Source organism: Thamnophis sirtalis, unplaced genomic scaffold, assembly GCF_051295495.1.
Source record: "Thamnophis sirtalis isolate CommonGarterSnake01/CBP01778 unplaced genomic scaffold, rThaSir2_p1.2 scaffold_8, whole genome shotgun sequence".
Taxonomy (NCBI): domain Eukaryota; kingdom Metazoa; phylum Chordata; class Lepidosauria; order Squamata; family Natricidae; genus Thamnophis; species Thamnophis sirtalis.
In genome coordinates, this window is record NW_028261388.1 from 17,442,006 (window position 1) to 17,464,804 (window position 22,799).

At 36.8% G+C, this 22,799-nt stretch overlaps 2 protein-coding genes across 5 annotated transcripts; both read right to left on the minus strand.

The window, feature by feature from the left end:
- Window positions 1–381: 381 nt before the first annotated feature.
- MSANTD4 (Myb/SANT DNA binding domain containing 4 with coiled-coils) lies at window positions 382–9,779 on the minus strand. Of its 4 annotated transcripts, none has more exons than XM_014072877.2 (3): window positions 9,653–9,779; window positions 3,602–4,141; window positions 382–1,755 (listed from the first exon to the last, which is right to left on the minus strand). In XM_014072877.2, exons 2-3 carry the CDS (start codon window positions 4,112–4,114, stop codon window positions 1,180–1,182), a joined length of 1,089 nt encoding a protein of 362 aa, XP_013928352.1. In that variant the 5' UTR covers window positions 4,115–4,141; window positions 9,653–9,779; the 3' UTR covers window positions 382–1,179. The 4 variants fall into 4 exon arrangements, with proteins under 4 accessions (XP_013928352.1, XP_087577282.1, XP_013928350.1 ...); XM_087721156.1 differs by having other exon boundaries at window positions 9,733–9,754; XM_014072875.2 differs by lacking the exon at window positions 9,653–9,779 and adding an exon at window positions 8,356–9,524.
- A 2,512-nt stretch (window positions 9,780–12,291) lies between these two features.
- On the minus strand, window positions 12,292–22,480 carry KBTBD3 (kelch repeat and BTB domain containing 3). The gene is made up of 3 exons (XM_087721157.1): window positions 22,353–22,480; window positions 17,332–17,573; window positions 12,292–16,194 (listed from the first exon to the last, which is right to left on the minus strand). The coding sequence occupies exons 2-3, from the start codon at window positions 17,553–17,555 to the stop codon at window positions 14,601–14,603; spliced, it is 1,818 nt and encodes a 605-aa protein (XP_087577283.1). The 5' UTR covers window positions 17,556–17,573; window positions 22,353–22,480; the 3' UTR covers window positions 12,292–14,600.
- Window positions 22,481–22,799: the final 319 nt, after the last annotated feature.

Below are 22,799 nucleotides of genomic sequence, written 5' to 3' on the forward strand. Positions count from 1 at the left end.
TTATTTATATTTCATTGTTCTCAGAGTGCACACTGTTTATATACAGTAAAATCAATCCATGTGATATGTTTGGCTGATGAATCTGGGTTATGCTGGATTTTTAACTCACACAAGCATAACTATTTGGAATTCCAGTCTTTGTCCAACAAAATTCTAGGATCATGTGACTCTCACTTGAATTTTGAATTTAGAGTGAAGTCTGCTGTGCATTCTCCATTGCAAGACTATGTATTGTTTACAAGCCAATATTACTAAAAATCAGGCAGATTATTTTTTATACAATTAAGATTCAGTGTTCATTCTTTATTTTTTTTAAAAATAGCTCATAAGGAATAAATTAATCTACATCAGACCATTTTATTTCACATTATGAAATCACACTTCTTTCAATAATAAAATAACACTTTATTTGCAAAATAAAAATAATTACATAGGGATGTAAATAAACTGATAAATCCAAATAATCTATGTAAATCCCAAGAAATATATTCCAACTCAAATACTTGAATATCAAACTGGCTTCCATATATCGAAGCTGTAGGTTTGGTCAAGTTTAGACATAAAAGTGACATCTCTTATAATACACTTGAAACTTTTTTTTTTTTTACAAATATACGGAGAACAAAAACATTAAGTGCTTTAATCTCTGGCCTTAATCTCTTTTAAGAACATGCCTTACATTAAAGGCATAACTTTTGAGGTTAACTTTATTGTGGAAGGCCTATTTCAAACTCACTTCTTCAGCTCAGACACAAATTTACATTAAAGGTTCCTATGGATTTAGAGAACCCTCTCAAAATGACGAGACACAGCCAAGCTTGATTCTTAATGTGGATGTAAAGTTTCACAACAGAGAATACAAGAGGTTATTCACACTTCTTCTGTTTCACCAAAATGTAATTTCACAAATAGATTCTATTTATACAGCAGGCACAACAACTTACTGAGCATCAATTCCCAGCTTTTTTTTTTAAAAAAAAGAATACATCAATGCTCAATTATGGCCAAAACAAAAGTATTCTCAAAGTGTAATTACCACAGTAGCAAAGTGATAACATTGGTAGTGAAATGATTTGAAGACCAGACTATTCAACACTTTTAATAAAACCAAAATACAATTCCGATTTTTTTTAAAGTACAAACAACAGAACACAATGTTGGTAATGATTTCTTCCAAGTTCACTGCAAATGCCCTTCTCTCTGAATTCGAAGCCGCTCTTTCTCCACTTGCAAGCGTTCTTTTTCAATTTGCAGCTTTTCTGATTCAAACTTCAGGAATTGCAGCCTTTCCTTCTCAAGCTGCAAACGCTCTTTCTCAATTTTCAGTTTTTCTGTTTCTAAATCCAAAGGTTGTAGGACAGGCTTTTCTGCCTGGTTTGGATCATTCTCCAAGATAGGTTTTTCACCATGCTGAGCTTCAAGCCTCAGTTTCTCCCGCTCAATTTGTAGCCGCTCTTTTTCCAGCTGAAGCCTCTCATGTTCCAGATCAATGTGCCTCAACCGCTCCTTTTCAATGTGCAGACGCTCCTTCTCAACTTGCAGTCGTTCCGCTTCAATATCTAGGCGTTGTTTTTCCAGCTCTAGCTTCTGCTTCTCCAAACTAATCAGCAAGTGGGAATCTTCATAAGCCAGCCTAGCTTGAGCAGAACTTAGATTTCCAAATTCTTCAATATGGGTGAAATCGGGAAGGTCACTTTCCTTTTTGGAATCGGGCAAAACTGAGGACAAAATCTCCTCTTCTTCCTCAATAGGAAACTAAGGAAATTAATTAGAAATTTTAGTGTATAAAGCTAAATAGATATTTCTATCACTCTAAATAAAGTAGATCTACAATTCCTCATTTACAGCCACAAATATTTTCTATGTTAACATGGAAGAAGTGTTGATATAATCAAGAGCAGAAAGTAGGCATCAAAAAATGTTACACTAAAAGTATTAACTACATGTACCTCATAACACCTTGTAAACAAAAGTACATAACCTGTTCAGCTCTGCCTCCTCTGTTAATATCACCATGTCACTGTACACACACTGTAGCCATTTGTTTAGCAGAGATCAAGCCACAGGGGAAAAAATCCCTGTCAGAGCACTACATCAAGCAATAAAATTTGATGAATGAAATGTCCAATTAAAAATAACAGTTCAATGAGACAGTTTAATCCTAGATATGCCTACATCAATTAGGCAGCTTTAAGTCATTTTCAAAAGAGAAAGGACTTTTTATAAAAATGAGTCAAGTGAATCATACATTTATTCAGCAAATATCAATTATTCACTTCCAATGCCGAAATTACTACAGCTGCTGGGTAATAAGGAATTCCACTATTTAAGAGATTTCATAGTTGTTGATACAGATTGCTCACATAATGAACATTATAAAACACATGCTGAAACAGGTATGTACTGAGGACCTAATCACTCCCCAATACCAAAAGTTTTAATAGAGACCGAAGGGATAAAATTCAAGCAGCTTGTAAGGCAGCAGAGTCAAAATATTTGTAAAATTGGCAATCTATACCACTAACAAATTCCCCATTAATGTTAGGAAAAGTTGGATCACACACTGAAAGAATGTTTTAAAAAGCACATTGGAAAAAGTTGTAATAAACAAAGAAAACATGCCAAGTTTTTAGAAAACATGGACATCCAATGAATCCACATTCTAGATCATGATAGCTCTCTTGCAAATAAAGCAGCTAATTGAATCGCAGAAGAAATATATAGAAAATTGCAAGCTCAGCATTTTATAAAAATACTCCAAATGAGTTTAGCGGCATAGAGGATTACGATAATTTTAGGTTAATTTGGCTTCTTTCTCCAAATATTTTATGATAGATACAAAGATTTGGCTTAGTAAAGAATTCCAGAACTATTAAAATTTTAAGATAGTTCACATGTTTTATGTGTATAATCAGAGGACATCCTCGATTTTTCAATTCTGTTTGCAAGAGTATTTACAATCTATTATGTAAAACTAGCTATTTAAAAAAGTTAAAAATACATATGGAAGACACATACTGTTTGCTTGGATAATAGCATTTTTTTTCCTCCTAAAAGCTTTTCACACTAGGACAGGGTTTGCTTCCCTTCTTTCCCATATCAACTGAGTGATCCATTGGTTATGACAGGAATTAACTGACTGATTTGTCACCCAAGCCAGACATCTTGGCTGAGAGTGTATGATTGATCCAATCACCCAGCCAGCTTTCAAAACTAAAGTGGGACTAGAACTTAGTCTCCTGGTTTTTAGCCTGGTGTCTTGTCACTAAACCAAAATGGCTCTTGTTCGGACCACAGCATAATCTTTACTATTTGCATTAAAAAATTGGAATTAGTGAGGCTTATGGTCAAATAAGATTATAAGTAATTGGACTTACGGTAGTTTCTTTCAGTTAAAAAATGCACCCCAGATGTTTTATTTTGCTTTGAGCCAAATGTTCATGGGCTAAGTATTTGATGAGTTTGTGAATATAAAAGGTCCATAACTATAAAATATTAATATCTTTTAAAATGTTCTTTCAAACTTTGTACATAAACAGAATAATTAATATAGATTTCACATTAAACAAATTGTATTTATAGGGGATTAAAAAGTCTATACCTCTTTGTTAAAATACCAGGTTTGGAGATGTACTATAGAAGAAGTACCTACTTCAAAACTTTGTGGATCTTCCTCTTCTTCTTCTACTTTCACTTCAGTTAATGATCCCCCTGCTTCTCTGAAGTCTGTGATATTTTGCCATTCAAAATTAGATTCATTGGGAAAACCTATTTTCTCATCAATATCTTCATTGAGAGAATCATCCAGATCAGATGAAGGGAGATGAAAGCCAGCTCCAACCAACTTTATGTTAGTATTCAGTCGCTTTCGTTTCATAAGGGCCCTCCAGTCAAGGTATCGCCTTTTGACTTCTGTCCCAGTCCTTTGTTCTCCTTCACCTACAGCATTCACACATTCTGCAATTTCTTCCCAAGCCTTCCGCTTCATCTCGTTAATAGTTGTATTTAGCTGTTTGGAAAAAAGCACCTCTCTTCTTTTTCGGATTTCTTTAAGTAATGTTTGGGTCTCCTGAACACTGAAATTGCTTTTCCTTTTCCTTTTCAGTTGTTTCATCTTTTCCAGCTTTCAATGTACTTCTTTCTGCAGTAAAGGAATTAATCTTTAATCATCCTGGAATTCTATTTGCTTAAGCATACTGTAACAAGTTTTTATTTCAACTTTTAGATTTCTCCCTTTAAATATGAGTAGCAGGAATCAATTTAAATGTTCAAGTACACAGAAAATATATTTAATCAAAAGAACTTTGATTCAAAAATGAGAACCATTAAATAATTGTTATGAAGGGAGCCTTAATTTATTGGAAAAATGTATTTTAATGATGTCAATAATTAATTTTATATGGCATACTTTCTTTGAAAGACCAAAACAAAAACATTTTTAAAAGTATTGTGTTTTCAGGCATTTGTTAGCAAACTTTAGAACAAAAATATTGTATGCAATATCAGATGCTTCCTTAAAACTTTATTGGCAAACATAACTAAGAATTGAAAATTCTAATTTGTAGTTTAATACTGACAATTTTTAATAACCAAATAACATATTATTATCTCCAGAACAGCTCTAATAAAACTAAATTCTGGAAATGATCTGACCACGTGATTTTAAACAGAATTTGTTCATTAATTTATGAAGGCCAATTTATTGGAGCAGTTATTATTGCTTACTGTATAAGTTAATATGACTTCAATGATTTAGTTTTTCAGGATCACTTAAGTAACCATAGAATATTCTAACCATAGGATATCAAATCCATGTCAGGAAAAACTTCAATCAGCAAATAAGTCCAATTATACTTTTGAAGTAACAATAGTATTTTTCTGTTCTGAAAAGAAACTACTTTTTAAAATAAGGGGCAATCAACCTTTTCAATCCATAGACAAATTTATTTAACCTTCTGGGCCACTAAAAGTGCTGTTGGTCCTGCTTTGGATTTGAGCATGTTTACCAATATATAAGAATACCAACTATCCAAGGCTGAATAAACTATCTTGATTTTTTTCTTACAAAACATATAGAAAAGCTTCACTGGGTTTCATTATTTAGTTCTGATAAATTTCAGCATCACAACCTTAGGATGACAATAAATGGGCCTGAAAGACCAATTTTCAGGTTTTACACCACACTTGGCAATACATTTCAACTCTCTTGACATTTAACCACCTTATTTAGAAATTAGTTTATTTGGCAGAAGGCTCTGACACAGCTTGGGTAGAATTGTCTCTTTATTGTAAACTAGAATGAAGCCATATGCTCTCAGCATGTAGAAAACATAACCTATTTATAGAATTGTGCTCTGGGGTTTAAATACTATACTTTTTCTTTATCATTCCAAGATAGTACATATTTAGCTGCTCTTTCAATAGCTTTGACAAGCACTTGTTTTATGTTAGCATATTATCTCTAGTCTTGATAATGTGAGTTCTTCTGTTAGCAGCTTCATTTTTAACAACTAAGACTGCACATTTTAAATATAACTAATATTTGAAAATTTCAATTTTCTTAGCAAAAAAACAAAAATAGGTTGGGTAGTATAAGAACAGCTTACACATTTCAGGATTGAACACAAATGCGTAAGCAAAGCAGAAAAATATTAGGCACAAATGGGCACTATTTCTAACTATCCAAACCAGAATGGTGGTTTTTTTTTAAAGACATACATAAATCAGAGTTTACAACCTGCATTGTTTTCTTACATATAATTATGCTGTGTCCTTTGTTTTAGATTGTTTGAAAAAATGGATTATGAACATTATTAATATATAAGTTTAATATGGATAATGGAAATGAAACAATTGCTTTCATTCTGGGCTTCTGAGAAGCATTATATTGAACATTACTCAAGAAAGGATCGTCGTCGGAAACTTTTTGATTCCCAAAATGTTACATTGGGTAGAGGATGAATTAACACAAAGGGAGCAAGACGTATTATACACATGGGATTTCTCTTTTCTTCTAAATTTACTAAAGTACTTTTGTCTAAAATGGAAAAACACTATCTTGTCAATTTTTAGCCTCTGCCAAAGTCTGATCAGAGTGACCCAAGAAACTAAAAGAAAAAAGAACCATTTGCAGTTCTTAAACCTAAAGCAATCTATACCAGGTCAGATAGTTTGTTGGCCTGATTCTGAAGCTATTTTTAAAAGTACTTTCATTCTACTACGATATACCATATGTGACAATAGACTGATCTAAAATATGTATCTAAAATATATTGGTTAAAATCACATTTGTGTGGCACCATATCCAATGGCCTAAGTGCATACTCATTCTGGAAGCACTTGAAAAAAAAATAGAACTAGACATTCATGCATTTTCTCATTTTCCTTTCCAACCTGATGGTTTTTATATAAAAAAATTATAAAGGTTATTGTTTTTAAATATAAAAATAAAACATTTTCACATCTATTGATATTATGGGTTTATGATTAAAATCTGAAAAATTAAATTTCAATTCTTTCTACATGAGACTGAACTTATATCTTTTTCTAAGCCAAGAATGTATAAATTACAGTAAGGTAACAATGGACTTTCTATCCTATATTTTATAGAACAAATAGTTAATTATTTCCTTTGGGAAAAATTATACTTGGTTTATTAATACGAAATATTAACTAAATAAACTTTAAAATCTGAGTTCTATTCTATAACACAATATCTGATTCACAGCCAATGAAAATGAAGTGTTCACTTTTCTATTGTCTCAAAATTAGTGTGAAAAAACAAAACAAACAAAAACTTGCTCTAGGCAATTCACTTTTAAATAGTTCTACTTTTCATCCCACAACTGTGTCTGGGATGATATGGGCAAACTTTCCTTCATCCAGTCCAATAATGGTATTAAATGAAATTAGACCAGTTTTAAAAAGAAGAAACAAATCAGAGACTAAAGGAAAAAAATCAGCCTCATTTGCAAAGATGCTGTTTCTCATTTCACCAGTGTTCTGTCATTTACCATCACTCAGAGTATTGAAAAAAAGACCAGGAAAGCAACTTCAAGACTTATGATTCTGTGTAAAGACTTTCTAAGGATGTGTGTCACAATACCTAAATTTCATCAGATGTCCTTTGAAGTATTAATTATTTGATCTACTTGTTTATCTGCTGGTTAATGCATCAAGCTACAATGTGGCAAACTGTGAGTTCTAGTCCCGCCTTAGCCATGAAAGCTAGCTGGGTGACTTTGGGCCAGTCACTGTCAGCGCAACTCATCTCATAGGCTTCTTGTTGTGCATAAACAGGAGGAAGGTATGTTGGATATGTTTGCCACCTTGAGTTTTTTGTAAAAACAATGGTTGGATACAAACAAATAATAAATTGCATTAATTTCAATAGCCTTTTTTAATGCTTGTGTTGTTTTTTAGTTAAGAGTAGATAAAAGATAGAAATGGATTCTCTTCTAGAACTTGGAATGGTCAGTGGATTGACAAATACAGATAAGTTACTTAAAAGCAATGTCACCAATTTTCTTCTTTAGCTAACAAACCAACAACTCAACATGAAAAAGATTGGAACTGAAGAACACATTTAAATGTAGAAAAGTAATAGATTTGTAGTTTTGGTTTATACAAAAATTCCTAAATTTATCATCTTTTAATTCTAAATGTATAGTTTACACTTTGCTTTACTTGGGTATCCAATCAAGATAAAAATGAACTCTATTTACTTTGGCTTCATCCTATCATTGCAAAATATTTGTGAATTGCTGTTGTTGACAATGCATTCCCCATTATCAAAATGAAGAAAAACTGTTGCTACATCGTATCTTTAAACACTTATTTTATCTCCCCCTTTGATACGGGCATCAGTGATTAATAGCTACCCACAACTTCACTATCTACATAATTTCTTGCACAGCAACAGCTAATTTTGAATTTAATATTCTGTAAATATTTTAAAATCTCCTTTTCAGGAACACATTTTACATTAATGAATATTATCTACTATTGTTGTTTGCTATTTTTCTCCTATTGCAAAATCCAATCATAACCTCTAGGTTATTTAAATCTATTAATGCGCTTGAGCACTATTAAAATGCTAACCATTTTTCTTCTGTCTTCAATATAGCTATGAAAACAAAGCTAAATAAAAATTATAAATCTCTCAAGGAACTTATAGTTTGGGGAAAATATTTTGTAGATCAATCTTGTATTCAATTTCAGATTGCCTTGATCTAGATGCCTAGAAGATGAATCTAGACTGGAAAGGTTCTGAGCAAATGCTCAGAAAATCAAAACCTACATTAAAATCTTAAGTAGATTTATTTTTTGGAATGGAGGGTGGTAGTGTAGTTTTACCTTTTTGCAGGCATTATTCCTTATAACTGCAAAGACCATAGCATCATACTGCTGTGCAAAAAAAAAAAAAAAAAAAGCTAGGAAATGAAGAGAACAGTAAAGGATGTTTAAGATAAATCGTCTTGTTCAAATGATTCATATATACTCAACTGGCCATTTAGACTAGCACTGAAATCATAAAATGCTAAATCATGTTAAGCACATTCCAAACAACTGGATCTCATAGCAATATCTTCTAAGCTTACGATCTGAAACACAAGGATTACTGTGTTTCCCTGAAAATAAGGCAGGATCTTATTTTCTTTTGACCCCTGAAATAAGCACTTGGCCTTATTTTCGGGGAGGTCTTATTATTTTTGAGATGCAAGATGCAGCGAGCGTGGTCACCTCATAGCTGCTGCTGTGTTGCAATATTTTCAGGGAGGACTTATTTTAGCGCATGACCTCAAAAGCCCGACTTGGGCTTATTATCCAGGGAGGTCTTATTTTCAGAGAAATAGGGTAAGAAGTGAAGCCGCCAAACTCAAAGATTGGGTGCTTACAGCAGTAGGTTGTTCTGCTATTTAATTCTGGCTTGGTGAAGAAAGCCACCAAAACTCACAAGCCATCATTTAAAAACTGACCATAATTGCGGGAAGCTTATTTGGGAAGCCATGGCTTTAGGAAGATCAAAAAAAGGTCAAGCAGGTCCTAGTTTGGCCCCGTTTGCTACCTTAATAAGCGAGCAAAACACCTCAAGAGGCGCCCTGGTTCTGTCTTAATAGCCACTTGGCCACTGTAGTTTTATCAATACCTAATATACCAGAATAAACCTGGCCAGAAATACATTTTCCAGCATCCCCCCCACACCTTAAATGGTACGGTCCAGTCTACCGCCTCAGAATTTGTGCCCGTTCTTCCCGCCTTTAAAGCACAAATCTGAGGGAATGGCAAAGAGGGGGGGGCGAAGGCGTCCCCCCTCCCTCTTGAAGTAGAGCGGGTGGAAGCGCTTCAGAATAGGAGGGAAGGGAGCATCACCATCCTGCACGGCGCTGATCGGGATAGGGGGCACGCACCGGCCTCCTCCCTCCATCCAAGCCACTCCTTTAACGGGAATGTCGGGGTTCGGAAGGGGAGCCCACTGGGGGGGGGGGGAAATAACAGCGGCGAGCAAAGCAAAGATGGGGAGGGGGGGTTAAGGAAGGCGCCACTTCAACACCACCACCAAGCCTACAGCTACCCCGCTCCCCACAGGCCGACGCGGCTCCTCCCCTTCCTTTCCTTTCTACCCTCCCTCAGTAGCGCAAGAGCTCCTCACCTGCGCGCAAACGCTCCCCCTTCGAACGCCGGCCTTTTGACCCACCCCCCTCGCCGCTGACGAGCCCGCCCGTCACTCACCGGTCGAAGCGGCGCGCCGATTGGGCCGAGCCGCCCGGCTCGTCAGCTCGCGCGCTCCCTCTGTAAGCCCCAACCGCCTCCCTCCGGCCCGCCTCTTTTCCCCCTTCAACGCACGCAACTTTGCACAGCGTTTTCCTCCGCCTCCTTTTCTACGGTTCCCACCCCCCTCCTTTACGCCTCTCCATCCAGGCGCCTGACTTATTGGGCGCGAGAGCTGCGTGTCACCCAGAAGGGCCGCTCTCATTGGCTGGAGAGAAAAAAAAAAGGTCAGAAGCCGGTCGTCGTTTGCTTTTTCTTGCCGGCGCCGACCCGCCTTTCTATTTGGGAAGAAGTTTTAGAGATGCTTACCTGAGGAAACGGCTTGTTCGCATTCTCGCACGCTGAATTCATGCAAACTACCTGTAAACTGTGGTTCACAAACCGCAAGAACTAAGCCCAAACAAATAATATGGTTTAGAACCTTTTATGAGCCAAAACCCCACATACTCTGTGCACTAAACTTCTGTGGAGATTCTCAGTCGTCCAGGTCATGGTTATCCCGAGGGTGTTTTATCAAGAGGCAACTGACTCTTGAAGACGTTTCGCTTCTCATCCAAGAAGCTTCTTCAGCTCTGACTGGATGGTGGGGAATGGAGCTGAAGTAGCTTCTTGGATGAGAAGCAAAACGTCTTCAAAGAACACAAAAGTCCAGTTGCCTCTTGAAAAAGCATCTTTGGGACTTGGTGCACCATGCTTCAAGTTAACCGAGCTCATTTGCTGACTTGATTTCGCTTCCATGCTCTGCATTACAGTAGTGCTTGCCTACTACATGTTCAATGACCATATAAAGTTGTGGCAGTAGCAAACAAATGGCAATTTACAACCAGCTCTTGATAATCTGGGCCACTGCAGCACCCCCATGGTGATTGTGATTTGGGGCTTGGCAACTGCCCCACACTTATGACAGTTGCAGCATCCAACAGCTTGATCACCGTTTGTGTTTCTTAGTGATGGCGGGTGGTTGCTAAGTGAGGACCACTTTTACAATGTACGTTACAATGTGTTGAAAGAAATGTCCTTCTGGGTTCAGCTCCAAGTGGGGAAGAAGACACTGGAGACATGGAGGCTGTTTGGAAAGATGGTTTACTGTTGGACAGGGCCACATGGCTTGAGCCCTGTACAGAAAAGGTGATCACATGTTTCAATGTTGATGGAGAAGAAGAGAGAAGGGCTGAGGAAGGGGCTTGCTAGGCTTTTTATACCCTGTTCAGTCCCACCTCTCTGTTTCCTGTTCCTGTGTAAGAAATGTATTCTGACTGGTTGTCAGACTCCCATGGTGCCATGCAGGGGGCTACTCTCTAGGCTGTGATGAGTTCTCAGATGCCTTGAGGTCACCTGAGTAATATCCCTTCCCCCTACAGCTGCAGTGAGGAGAAGTCTTTATTATGTAAAGTGGGCTAGCCTGGCCATCTTAATGGCCCATTAGCTGGTGATGGGCAGAAAGCTATAGGCAACTATTCTGTCTTTTGAAACATGTTTCTTTTCACATCCAGAGAAATAGTCTGCCTTTTCAATATTTCCTAGGATATTTCATTTTTCTGGGAGAGGGCTGGATAATAACTTCCCACAAATGATAATGCAAGGTATATGGATGTAATTTCTCAGCACACAAGTGTAAACTCAGTACAACATATTGGATCAAATGGTTAGTGCTTTTATTATGGAAATGAATGAACATTCCAGTGCTCTTCATCACTAATATCCAGATAAATGTTAAATCTCACAAAACTCCCAACATATTGAGCTAAAATATCAATTATGTTGTTTCAATTGTTTTAAGAAAGGTACAAAATGCAAAACTAAATTTGTGACAGAAACATAAAAAAATTTTTTCACACAATTTACACAGGAGTTTTGAAATGTATCTTTCCAATGTATTCATTTTTGCCTTTCTTGGCAACTTCCCAATAAACAACAACAACCCGTTAACATCTCTAAATCTGGTTGTTTTTCCATTGTTAATCTCTTGTATTTAGTAGTCACCGCAGAAGAAAATTAATTTTAGGTCAAAATCTCATCCGTGAAATCTTATTTATAATTTAACTGTAAACTATAACTATCTTTCATTATACTACAATGCATTTGTAAGGCTACTTCAATGGAGATTATAACTATTAACCATTTTTCTGTACAAAAAAATTGCTATGTCACATTCAACAATAGATATTTTCTTTTTAAATATTAGTTATTCAAGATTTTTAAAATAGTAAAATCCATGTTGTCATTTTGCTTTGTTAGGATATGATTTGCTCACATAGTAGAGTTACAAAACAGGCTTTGGCTCATCATTTGTTTCATTTTCTGGTTATATTTGCTTCAGCAGTATAAAGCAGGGGTCCTAACGCCCCAGTCTGTAGACTTGCATCCGTCTGTGGCATGCCAGAAACCCCCTCTGTGGGATGCAGGCAGCACACAAAATATCTCTCAGTGTCTCTCTCTCTCACACACACACAGTCTGTGGAAAAACATATCTCCGTGGAACAGGTCCCTGGTGCCCAAAAAGTTGGGGGCCACAAGTAATACGTAAAATAATTACATTTGAATGTTACATTTGAATGCTGATACTGATTGATTATGGTAGTAGATTACTCAAGAAGCTATATACTTTACACTAATATTCATTACATCATGCCATATCTTTATTGATCATACAATAATTGTATAATTGATATATGGTTATATATTCTTAGTGCAAATAAGATATTTATTCACATGCAATTCATTAGCATATACTATAGCCATCAAGACCAATTGCTTGTGCAAAATATGTCACCTTGTTTTTGTCCTTTTGAGCTATAATTCCACTACTATTTAACTACTGCTTTAAAACTGGTAAAATTTTCCAGTCTTTTTTGATGTCATGGGAAAAAAACACCAAATAACCTATGTGACAAATCCAAATTCTAGGGAGCTATTTAATATAACACTCCTTATTATCACATTCTTATGGTTTCTATCTTGATTCCTAAATTATTTTGTTGTGCTTGATTCCTTGAAAGATGTTTTCTCAGAAGTATATCCAACAGGAGTCAACAGCACTTATTCAAGATCACATATAAGAATAAGGAGTCCAAGAACAAATGATATTTCTCCTTTATACAATGTATGGTATAATCCTACTTATTTTCAGCAGATGGAATGAACAGTACATGAGCAGCATGGAGAATTGACAATCCATGGTTCATGTTATAATGACTATATAATTTAAGGAAGAATGACCTAGCATGTAGGATAAAAATAAAGTTCAATTATTCAATCACTTTCCCTGAAAGAAATTGAACTGTAATTTATACTAATATTTGAAATAAACAGCAATGATTTAGTGAAACTTTAACAGTATTTGATAGCAATAAAAGAGAAAATATGTTGAAATTCAGTAATTACAATTATTATGAAATATTCCTGCCTTGATTATATTGGAAAAACAACTTAGTGGTACATAGGAAAGAACTTGTAATAAATCAGTGTTTCTTTTGCACCAAAATTGAATTTTCTTCTTTAATTTAACATGAAAAATCCTTCAAGTACATATTCATTTAGGAATAAACTTTGGGATTAAAAATCTGAAATGAGTTTTCAAATTATGACTGCTGCCTCAATAGGAAATTGCTGCAGAAGTTATTAATGTAAACAGAAAGTTAAAAAAAAACAGGTTATGAAATATATTAACAGTTGTGATTTTGTGAGCGATCGTGGGTGCACCTCGTTTCACCCACATAACACCTATCCTCCGCGAGCTGCACTGGCTACCTGTCGATCTCCGGGTACGCTTCAAGGTGCTACTTGTCACCTACAAAGCCCTTCATGGTAGTGGATCTGGGTACTTGAGAGACCGCCTACTGCCAATTACCTCCACTCGACCAATTAGATCCCATAGATTAGGCCTCCTCCGAGTTCCATCAGCCGGTCAATGTCGACTGGCAACCACGGGGAGGAGAGCCTTCTCGGTGGCAGCTCCGACCCTATGGAACGAACTCCCCGTGGAGATTCGTACCCTCACCACCCTCCAGACCTTCCGCATAGCCCTTAAAACCTGGCTGTCCCGACAGGCCTGGGGCTAAAGACCTCAACCCCACCCGAATTGTATGAATGTTGTGCTTTTAACGATGTACTCTTATGTGTTTACTCTGTTTGTCCTCCCTTCCTTTTGAACTATGAGCCGCCCTGAGTCCCCCCAGGGAAAAGGGCGGCATATAAATAAACTACCTAAACCTAAACCTAAATTTTATTTGGAAAAAATGCAGTTTTATAGCTGCAAAGAAAGGAAAAGTATGTGATGCATGGAATACAACTCCTGAATTTGTATGTTAAAGAGTGTAAGGTTTTTTCCCACTAATAAGAGTCTGAATCATTAATACACAAACACATACATGTGCACTTTTATACCATAATATTGATTTTTTAATTCCTGAAATTAGTAATCTAAAATGCATTCACCTTATGGATGCCATTTTAAATAAATTTATAGAACTTGGGATAATTACAAGTTGTCTAGTGTAATTTTTAAATCTCTCCCCCCCCCCATTATTTTAGAAAGTACTCTCAAGGTCAAAAGTAGCCAGCTATGTTGGCATATACATTCAATAATTTATTAATAAATTACTATTAAACACAGGCCAACCACACTCAAAAGATGTGTCTTAACGCATTAACTACAGAGGAATTACCAATCCCCATTCAATAAAAATGAAAAGGAAATATGTTTTGGTAGATTGACATCCTAATATTTGGTTATCTTAAAATCACAATGGCTAAGATAGGCAGCAAAATAAACAAGGAGCAAATACATTTGAGAAATTAGATTCTTATGTATAATCATTTGTATCACATTACTTTTGACACCATGGATCCCTGAATTTATTAAACTGAATCACCTGACAATGAAACTCAGTAAGGGCCTTTGGCATAGGTGCAACTTCTTCCCATTCAGATCTACTACTATGATAGACCTGTACTTCATCAGTTATTTCATCAGGAGCATAATCTCCACCCAGAATGTATATTTTATCTTGTATTCCAACTGCCCCTGCATTAAAACCAGCACACTCAAAAGAGCCTTCTCCTTTCCAGACACAGGTTTCTGGACAAAAGCTATAAACTTTGTAAGTGGAAAGATCACAAATGTATAAGGTGCAGTTCACTGGAATAGCTTTGATTAAGGTTGCATGAAAGAATTGCCCAAATTCTGCTACTAACTCAGACCACTGATCTGTTATAGCATTATATTTAAAAAAGCAATCAAGAGATGGATTAAAGGCATCTGCGACTTCAATTTCAGAACCAAGCACGTATATTACACTGTGACAGGCACTTGCTTCTGGATAGTAGATGCCCCTTGGTAATGGACTCATAGATTTCCACTCTCTAGTAAGGGGATTATATGCTTCAACATCCAAAAGGCTTTTGATATACTGAGATGCCCTCGTCTTCCCTCCTATTACATACAAACAATTTAAAATCACAACAGATGTATGCATTGTCCTTGGCTTCTTCATGGCAGATACTAATGAGAAGCTATCATTTGCTGGGCAATAACACCAAGTTTGATCTGTGGCATCGTGAAACGTTTCACCAATATGAAGTCTAATAGTCCGGAAACAGTTACCTTTACACCCACCAGTTATGAATATTTTTTCACCATAACTAGATAAACTTGATCCAGGTAGATCGAATATATTTATTTGTATCAGTTCTTTCCACTGATCAGTTTTAATATTATAGCAAAATGTATGTTTAACTTTATTTTCTCCAGTTTTATGAACCAGTATGTATTTTTCGGTAGTTGATGGGCGGGGATCTGGGAAAAGCCCACTGAAACACTGTACATTTTGAATTGCTTCCTTGATTACCGCTAAGCAATTTGTGGTTTTAAGTAACTGTTCCTCAGAGTGCAAAATATCTTGCAATGTCTTTTCAGGTAACTGATGTAACCTGATCTTTTTCATCAAATGAGGAAGATATTTATGCCTTGTTTCTAAGTCATGTTTCATCCACCAAAAGACAGCTTTCAACACAGATTCTTCATCTGGTACGTTCAGCTCATCAGCTTCTATGCATTTTTGCAGTATCTCAAAATTCATTTCCAAGAAATCATTTGATTGGAGAAGCAAGGAAAAATGGAACTGGGCATACTCAAGTGTACGCTCAAACAGCTTGGTGGAGCCATAACTTTCAGAAATGGATAAGAGTTGCAAACAGTTAACAAGATCGATATTCTTAATTAGAAAGTCGCTGCAAGCTTTTGAAAGAAGTGAAACTTGAAGAAAGGAGGACAGCTGAAAGAACATTTCCACATTATCACTTGTTATCTCAGTTTTTCCAGTATAAGCATAATCTAGAAAAGCCTTCACTGCCTTGGGTGTTAAATTGCTTATCGTAACACTCCCACCATCTCTTTCTTTCATGTTAACTTCAAACATGGCCCTGTAATTAAAATGTAGAAAATTAACATGTTTTGTCATCATCACCAATATCCATACAATTCAATCAGGAAAAAAACCTCAGAACTCAAATGAGATAATCAGTACCATTCTCAGTATACATATTGTACTTCCTGATTTTATGTAGTATAAGCATCATGTTATGTTAACAACAAAGGCACAATCCTCTACAGGCATATATAGGAAGAATCTTTGAATTCAATGGGGCTTCTAAACAGACTGGAATACGATTGCAGAAAATGAACAGATACTTTTAAAATCTCTGCAATTTTTCAACTAACTGACTGAATTATTGATTTTTATATAACTATGCAACTTTATGTACTGTATTTTTGGAGTATAAGATGCACCTTTCCCCCCACTAAAATAGGGTGAAAATTTGGGTGTGTCTTATACACTGAATGTAGCCCCACCCACCCACGGGTGCCAACCCTTTGGCCTCTGCCTCCCAGCAATTTACCTCTTTGCAGCAAAGGGGGGGGGGGGGCTTGCCAGGCTTCAATAGGCTATAGCAATCCCTGCAGTCTGAAACAGCTGTTGAGAAATTGAAAGTGAAACTTGCTGTTTGCTCCACAAGACAAATTGCTGGGAGTCAGAGGCAGATATTTTTTCTTGTGCTAATCAGGCTGTTTGCTGCAAGGAGGTAAGTCAACAACTATAAATGCCTATAGAATGTTCAAATTTTTAGACTTATTTTTTAAAGACTGCTTTATTATTATTCTACACAACTTAACAAAATGAAGAAGCTTTTTAAAATAAATGCTTGATCTGAAGAGGCCCAGTGCTATTGTTTTAAATAGCAGAGAATAAGTATACTTCCAGAAAGCACATCAATTTTAACAGCATCTGTACAAGTATAGTCTGAAATAACACTACAGTGTACATTGTCTGTATGTTTGCTGTTTGTTGCAAGGAGGCAAATTGCTGGCAGCAGAGGAACATATTTTTCCCTTGTTTTGCTCCCCAAAAGCTAGGTGCGTCTTATACTCCAAAAAGTATGGTAATTTGTATAAGTCAGTATCAAAGAATTCTACAATTTGAATTGCATTGGCCAACTATGGTTTTTAATCAACTTTAACAACATACAGTAGCAAAAGAGCCAAGTTCGAAATACATTTACCTGAAAAAGTCACTACATGCTGCTAGTACACAACGATGGCAGGGAATCGCTTCATCTTTTACAAGTATTGTAAAGTCAAAAAATAAGTTTTGAGCTCTGAAGCTTTGTAGTATGGTTAAGATTCTCTGACCATGATTTTCAGCCACCAAAGAACTGATTTTGTCGTCATGAGTTGAAATTCCATTGCAAGTTGGGGTGCAATTCGAATTATACTGGTTTTCCATGGCTTCTTTGATCTTTTACTATTGGGAGACATAATATACAAATTACAAACATAATTTTCATAACAAATTACTGAGAAAAAGTACTACTTCATGGTCCTGATATATTGAGGTGTGTCCTCTATATGAATTACAGTAGTGTATTTATATTTTAAATAATCTAAATTAAAATACAGAAATTGAAATGTCACTGATACTGAAATATCTGCATTGCTTTATGATTTATATCTTCCAGCCAGAAGCATGTTGTAACTTTGGTCACTAAGCCCATTATATCACCTTTTTTGCCACAGTTCTTAAGTGAATAACTGCAGCTGGTATTTTGTATTTTGGATAGAATCTTTTTTTAAATTGTCTTAGACTATTTTAAAAAAGATTCTATCCAAAATACAAAATACCAGCTGCAGTTATTCACTTAAGAACTGTGGCAAGAAAGGTGGTATAGTGACCGAAGTTACAATGGCATTGAAAAAAGTGACTGATGACCATTTTTCACACTTAGCAACCATTTTCACACTTAGCGACCGTTGCAGCATCCTCATGGTCACGTGATCAAAATTTTGATGTTTGGCAACAGTTACAATTTATATTTGTAAATTGTAGTTATGTTGAAATAAAAAAAAATTACAATACTATTTTTGCGTTGTATGAAAATTTTTGTTGTTCCGTATAAAATTTTTAATCAAGCCGCCCCCCCCCCCTCCGGGCAAAGGTGTCCCTGTTTACCAATCTGAAAATCTGGTCACCTTATGCTAAAACAAAATAGCAAAGGACTAAAACCTTCTTTCATAAACAGCCCTATTGATCACTTATTTCCAGTCACACATTTCTGTTAATATCCTAAGCTACAAATTCACAAAAGCTGACACTTTTAAATAATATATATTAGGATGAATACATTAAGCCTAAGAAATGTACAGTTTGCATTTCAGAATTACAACATAAACATGCAAAATTAAATAAAGACTTCTGCTATCCATTTTCATAATCAAAGAAACACAGTGAACATTTAATTTAACAGTCTCACTTCAGAACTTGGTTAGAATAAGAAACTTTCAAATCTTTTTATATCCACCATTTCATGACTCAGACAAACACACACTTTTGCAGGGATGGGAAGTTTCCCACTAATTCTTAGCGGACATAAATAATCATCACAATAATCTTAATAAAAATATAGCGGATTTAGCAATAATACCAATATTGTTGAATACTATCCAGGCACTTCCTTGGAGAACTCTATCAATTTATTCAGTAACTATTGCTGCACTGAAATTGTAACTGTTACCGGTAATATCTTTTGCGTTTTCAGTCCTTTTCTGAATCAAATATGCCCCCTTCAGTCGCCTTCTATAACCGAAATGGATATACACCTGTCGGAATAATATGCCTCATATCTGAAAAGTACAACTCTCATCAAAGCTTAGGCATAAAGTATCTCGACATCTAGAGCTTTTTATTTTTTTTAAAAATATTAATTATTAAATTAAATCATTTTTACAAAATACATTTATTTTTTTATGTACATAGGGGCGTGCATAAGTGCACCAACGCGCCTGCTGTCCCCATTTATTTGTACCCATTTCCTGCATTCTTATTCATGTTTAATCTTATTTCTGTTATCTTGTACATGAGTGACAAACTAAATAAATAAGTAGGGGCATGCATAAGCACACCAGTGTGTCTAAGGGCCCTGTCCTACTTTCCCCATTTATTTGTACCCATTTCCTATGTTCTTTTTCATGTTTATTCTTATTCTTGTTATCTTGTGCCTGAGTAAATAAATAGATAAATAAATCTGCTACCTTCCGAATCCCCTGGACTTAAAAATACTCACAAAAGGATCATCTGTGATCTCGAGATTCTGGAAATTGTAATTCTAGCAGTTCTGGAAGGCAAGGAAGGTGGCGCTGCTGAGCTTCTTAATGGATTTCTAGCATCATTCCGCTGGAGGTTTGTAACTAACTCTCCAGTTTTTTAATTCCTAAGGGTCTTTACCCGGACTCGGAATAATTCCTAAGGGTCTTTACCCGGACTCGGAACTCGTCTTGGACCTTGCTAGCTTGCTACCTCCTAAAGGAATTGTGCCTTTTCCCAAGAATCCATAAGCAATAATCACAAAACAAAACAGCGAGATCATAACTTGCAGGCCCTTCAGATAGACTGCATCTGCCTTGTGGCCCTTTGACTGCCAGATGGCTTTGCACACACACAGTAAGCTGGGATAGTTGGATTTGGATTTGGATTTTGGATTTTATTAACATTTATAGGCCGCCCTTTTCCCTGAGGGGACTCAGGGCGGCTTACATAAAATAGGGAGGGGGGGGTACAAAACAATAGACATAAAACAATACATGAGAGTAAAATAGTACACAACATTCATTCATCATCCGGGTGGGGACAGATTGTGGTCTTTATCCCCAGGCCTGACGGGATAGCCAGGTCTTAAGGGCTGTGCGGAAGGTCTGGACGGTGGTGAGGGTACGAATCTCCACGGGGAGATCGTTCCAAAGGGTCGGAGCTACTACTGAAAAGGCTCTCCTCCGTGTGGTTGCCAGTCGGCACTGACTGGCAGATGGAACTCGGAGGAGGCCTAATCTATGCGATCTTATTGGTCGCAAGGAGGTAATTGGCAGGAGGCGGTCTCTCAAGTACGCTTGAGAGTTGGGGCTCTTCATTGCCCCTCATTGGCAGGACAACTTATCAATAAAGTTCAAAGGACTTGAGAGGTCGGATCTGGGCTAGCTAACCTCTTACTTATTCAAATTCTGTTTCCATGAGGCTTTAACATTTAAGGAGTAAGACTGGGAATTTGTTTTGATTTACTGAAACAGGTTTTTCTTTCTTTGTTATTAGGCTGCTGCTTGCTTCTAAGCCACATGTGTTTGGCCTTAACAACAGCAGATCGGACTGGATAGGTTGGGAAGGGGGGGGGAGCTGCTTTATCATGCAATTCCTGGGTCCCCTCCCCTGGAGCTCAATTAGAGGGAAACAAAGTCGTCTTGCACAGGGAGAAAGAGGAAACATGCTTTTCTAACTCTGCAGGATCTGCTTTTTCAGTATATCAGAGGAGAAAAGAGTTTAGCCTGTAAGCATTCTTCTGTAAGGTTTGAGAATACATTGAGACCCATAAAAGTTTGAGAACACACTCAAGTCACAATAAGCCAAACATGAGACTTAAAAGGAGGCTTGAATAACAATCAGCATTTAATCTTTGATCAAAGTTTAAAGACATGATGGTCAGTTGTTCCCAACATACCCCAAGGATATGCAGGGAACAACTACCTTCAGAGAAGGTGTAGCTCCTTTTTATACAGCTAGAGACATCATAGAATAACGTCCTGGCTTTACAATATTCCTCACTTGCCTTATCAGCATTATCTCTCTCCTCTGTTCCCAGGATTGGCCATTTGGCCCCCTGTTGGGAAGGCCACAGATCAAAAGTGAGATAGTTCTGAGGCAGAAGGGGGACATATCAAAGGTGTCACTTTTACAGCTCTTTACAGCTCCATTCCGGGATAAATTCTATGCCCATAGATTGCAGATTGATAAGAGTTCAAATGGCAAGGATCACACATTTTGACCTTTGCCAGATATTTTACAGACCCTAATAACAGCACCACAGGAAGTCAGTTGCAGGGAACAAAAGGCACTTACAGCATGCAAGCATATACTTACAAATACAAGACATAATATATGTGTGTTACAGAAAGCAAATGTTTCTATTAAAACCAACAAGTTTGTAACCTTATTACTATTCCCCTTCATTCCACCCTTTTATTTTAAAAATGGACTGATTTCCATTGTAATAAGGATATTGCAAAATCAGGCAAAGTCGCCTACCCCAGTTCAGGGCTGCGCTGGAATGTGTACGATCTTCGCATTTTGGCAGTTTCCCCCCTGTATAGCTTTTTCCACGGTCATCAATTTTGTGAACAAAATTTGTGAGATGCATTTTCCACAGATACATCATTTTGCTAACAAATCATGTAAAGCAAGCATATTCTGGAATATAGTTGTTGTAAAAATTAGAGCACTAGCAGTTGCATTAGTTATTATTGCAAGCATTGGCTGTAACCTTATAATTCTATTCAGCATATACACATGCTTCATACGATCAGCTAGGCACATAGGCAAACCTTATAAGCCAACTGGAGCATGCTAATGAAGAGTTGCCACATCCGTCCATAACCCACTCCGTCTAGTTATATTTTACAAGTGAGTTACTAGGTTGTGTCAGGTTAATTCCAGACTGCAAGGTGACAGTAAGCGAAGAAAACACCCTTGCTTGTAATGTATGATTATACATGACAAGGCATAATATGTGTGTGTTACAGAAAACAAATGCTTCTATTAAAACCAACAAGTTTGTATCCTTATTACTATTCCCCTTCACTTCCACAACAAAAACAGGCTTTTCAGAGCAGATGAACCAGCTAGGTTGTAGAGGCTGCTTTTCTCATGCAAACTCTTGGCCTCCTTTTAGCACATTTTCTTAATCACAACAAAGCCCTTCATCTCAGGAGAGTTAATCAGCCTTTCTCACTGAAACAGGATGTTTCTCTCTGCTCCAAGAGGGGGTGGGGGGGAAATCCCCGCAGCTGTTCTCAGTTAAAATGCAAAATGAGTTTGGGATTCAACTTCAACATCCTTTTTACTCGAAGGGAGCTCAAAATAACACCATCTTTTTACTGTTCTGCCGAGCTTTGTAGGCTTGCTCCGGACATGCAGTTAACTCCACGCTTAGGAATCTTATTCAGATCAAGTTTATTATCAGGCATTCTTAATAGCAAAACTTACAGTTCAGTGTTAAGATACTTCTGACTTTCCATAATCTCGTCCCATTACGTGGTGTAGAAAGATGATGATTTCATTCCCATGCTAAGCGGAAATGCAAACACTACTATTCCGGTTCACAAAGGCGTTTTAAACAGACCGGCTATAAACTTTGCATGCAGGCAGAATGCTCCAGTGGCCAATCCGAAACACAGATGTGATCCCATGTCATGGAACTACATTTCCCATAAGGCAGTCTCTGCCTACATTTCCCAGGAGGTAGTTTCTTAAAGGAGACAGTTCTTAATTCCTACATTAGCTACAGACTGCCTGGGCAGCACACATATTGAATGGTAGTAAAATGCTGAACAGGACCCCGCTACGAGAATAGTCACCTTTACATTTCTAGCTCTACTCATACTGCAGGGGCTTGCAGCCAGCTGTGTGATTGGCTAGATTTTTCCTGGGCGG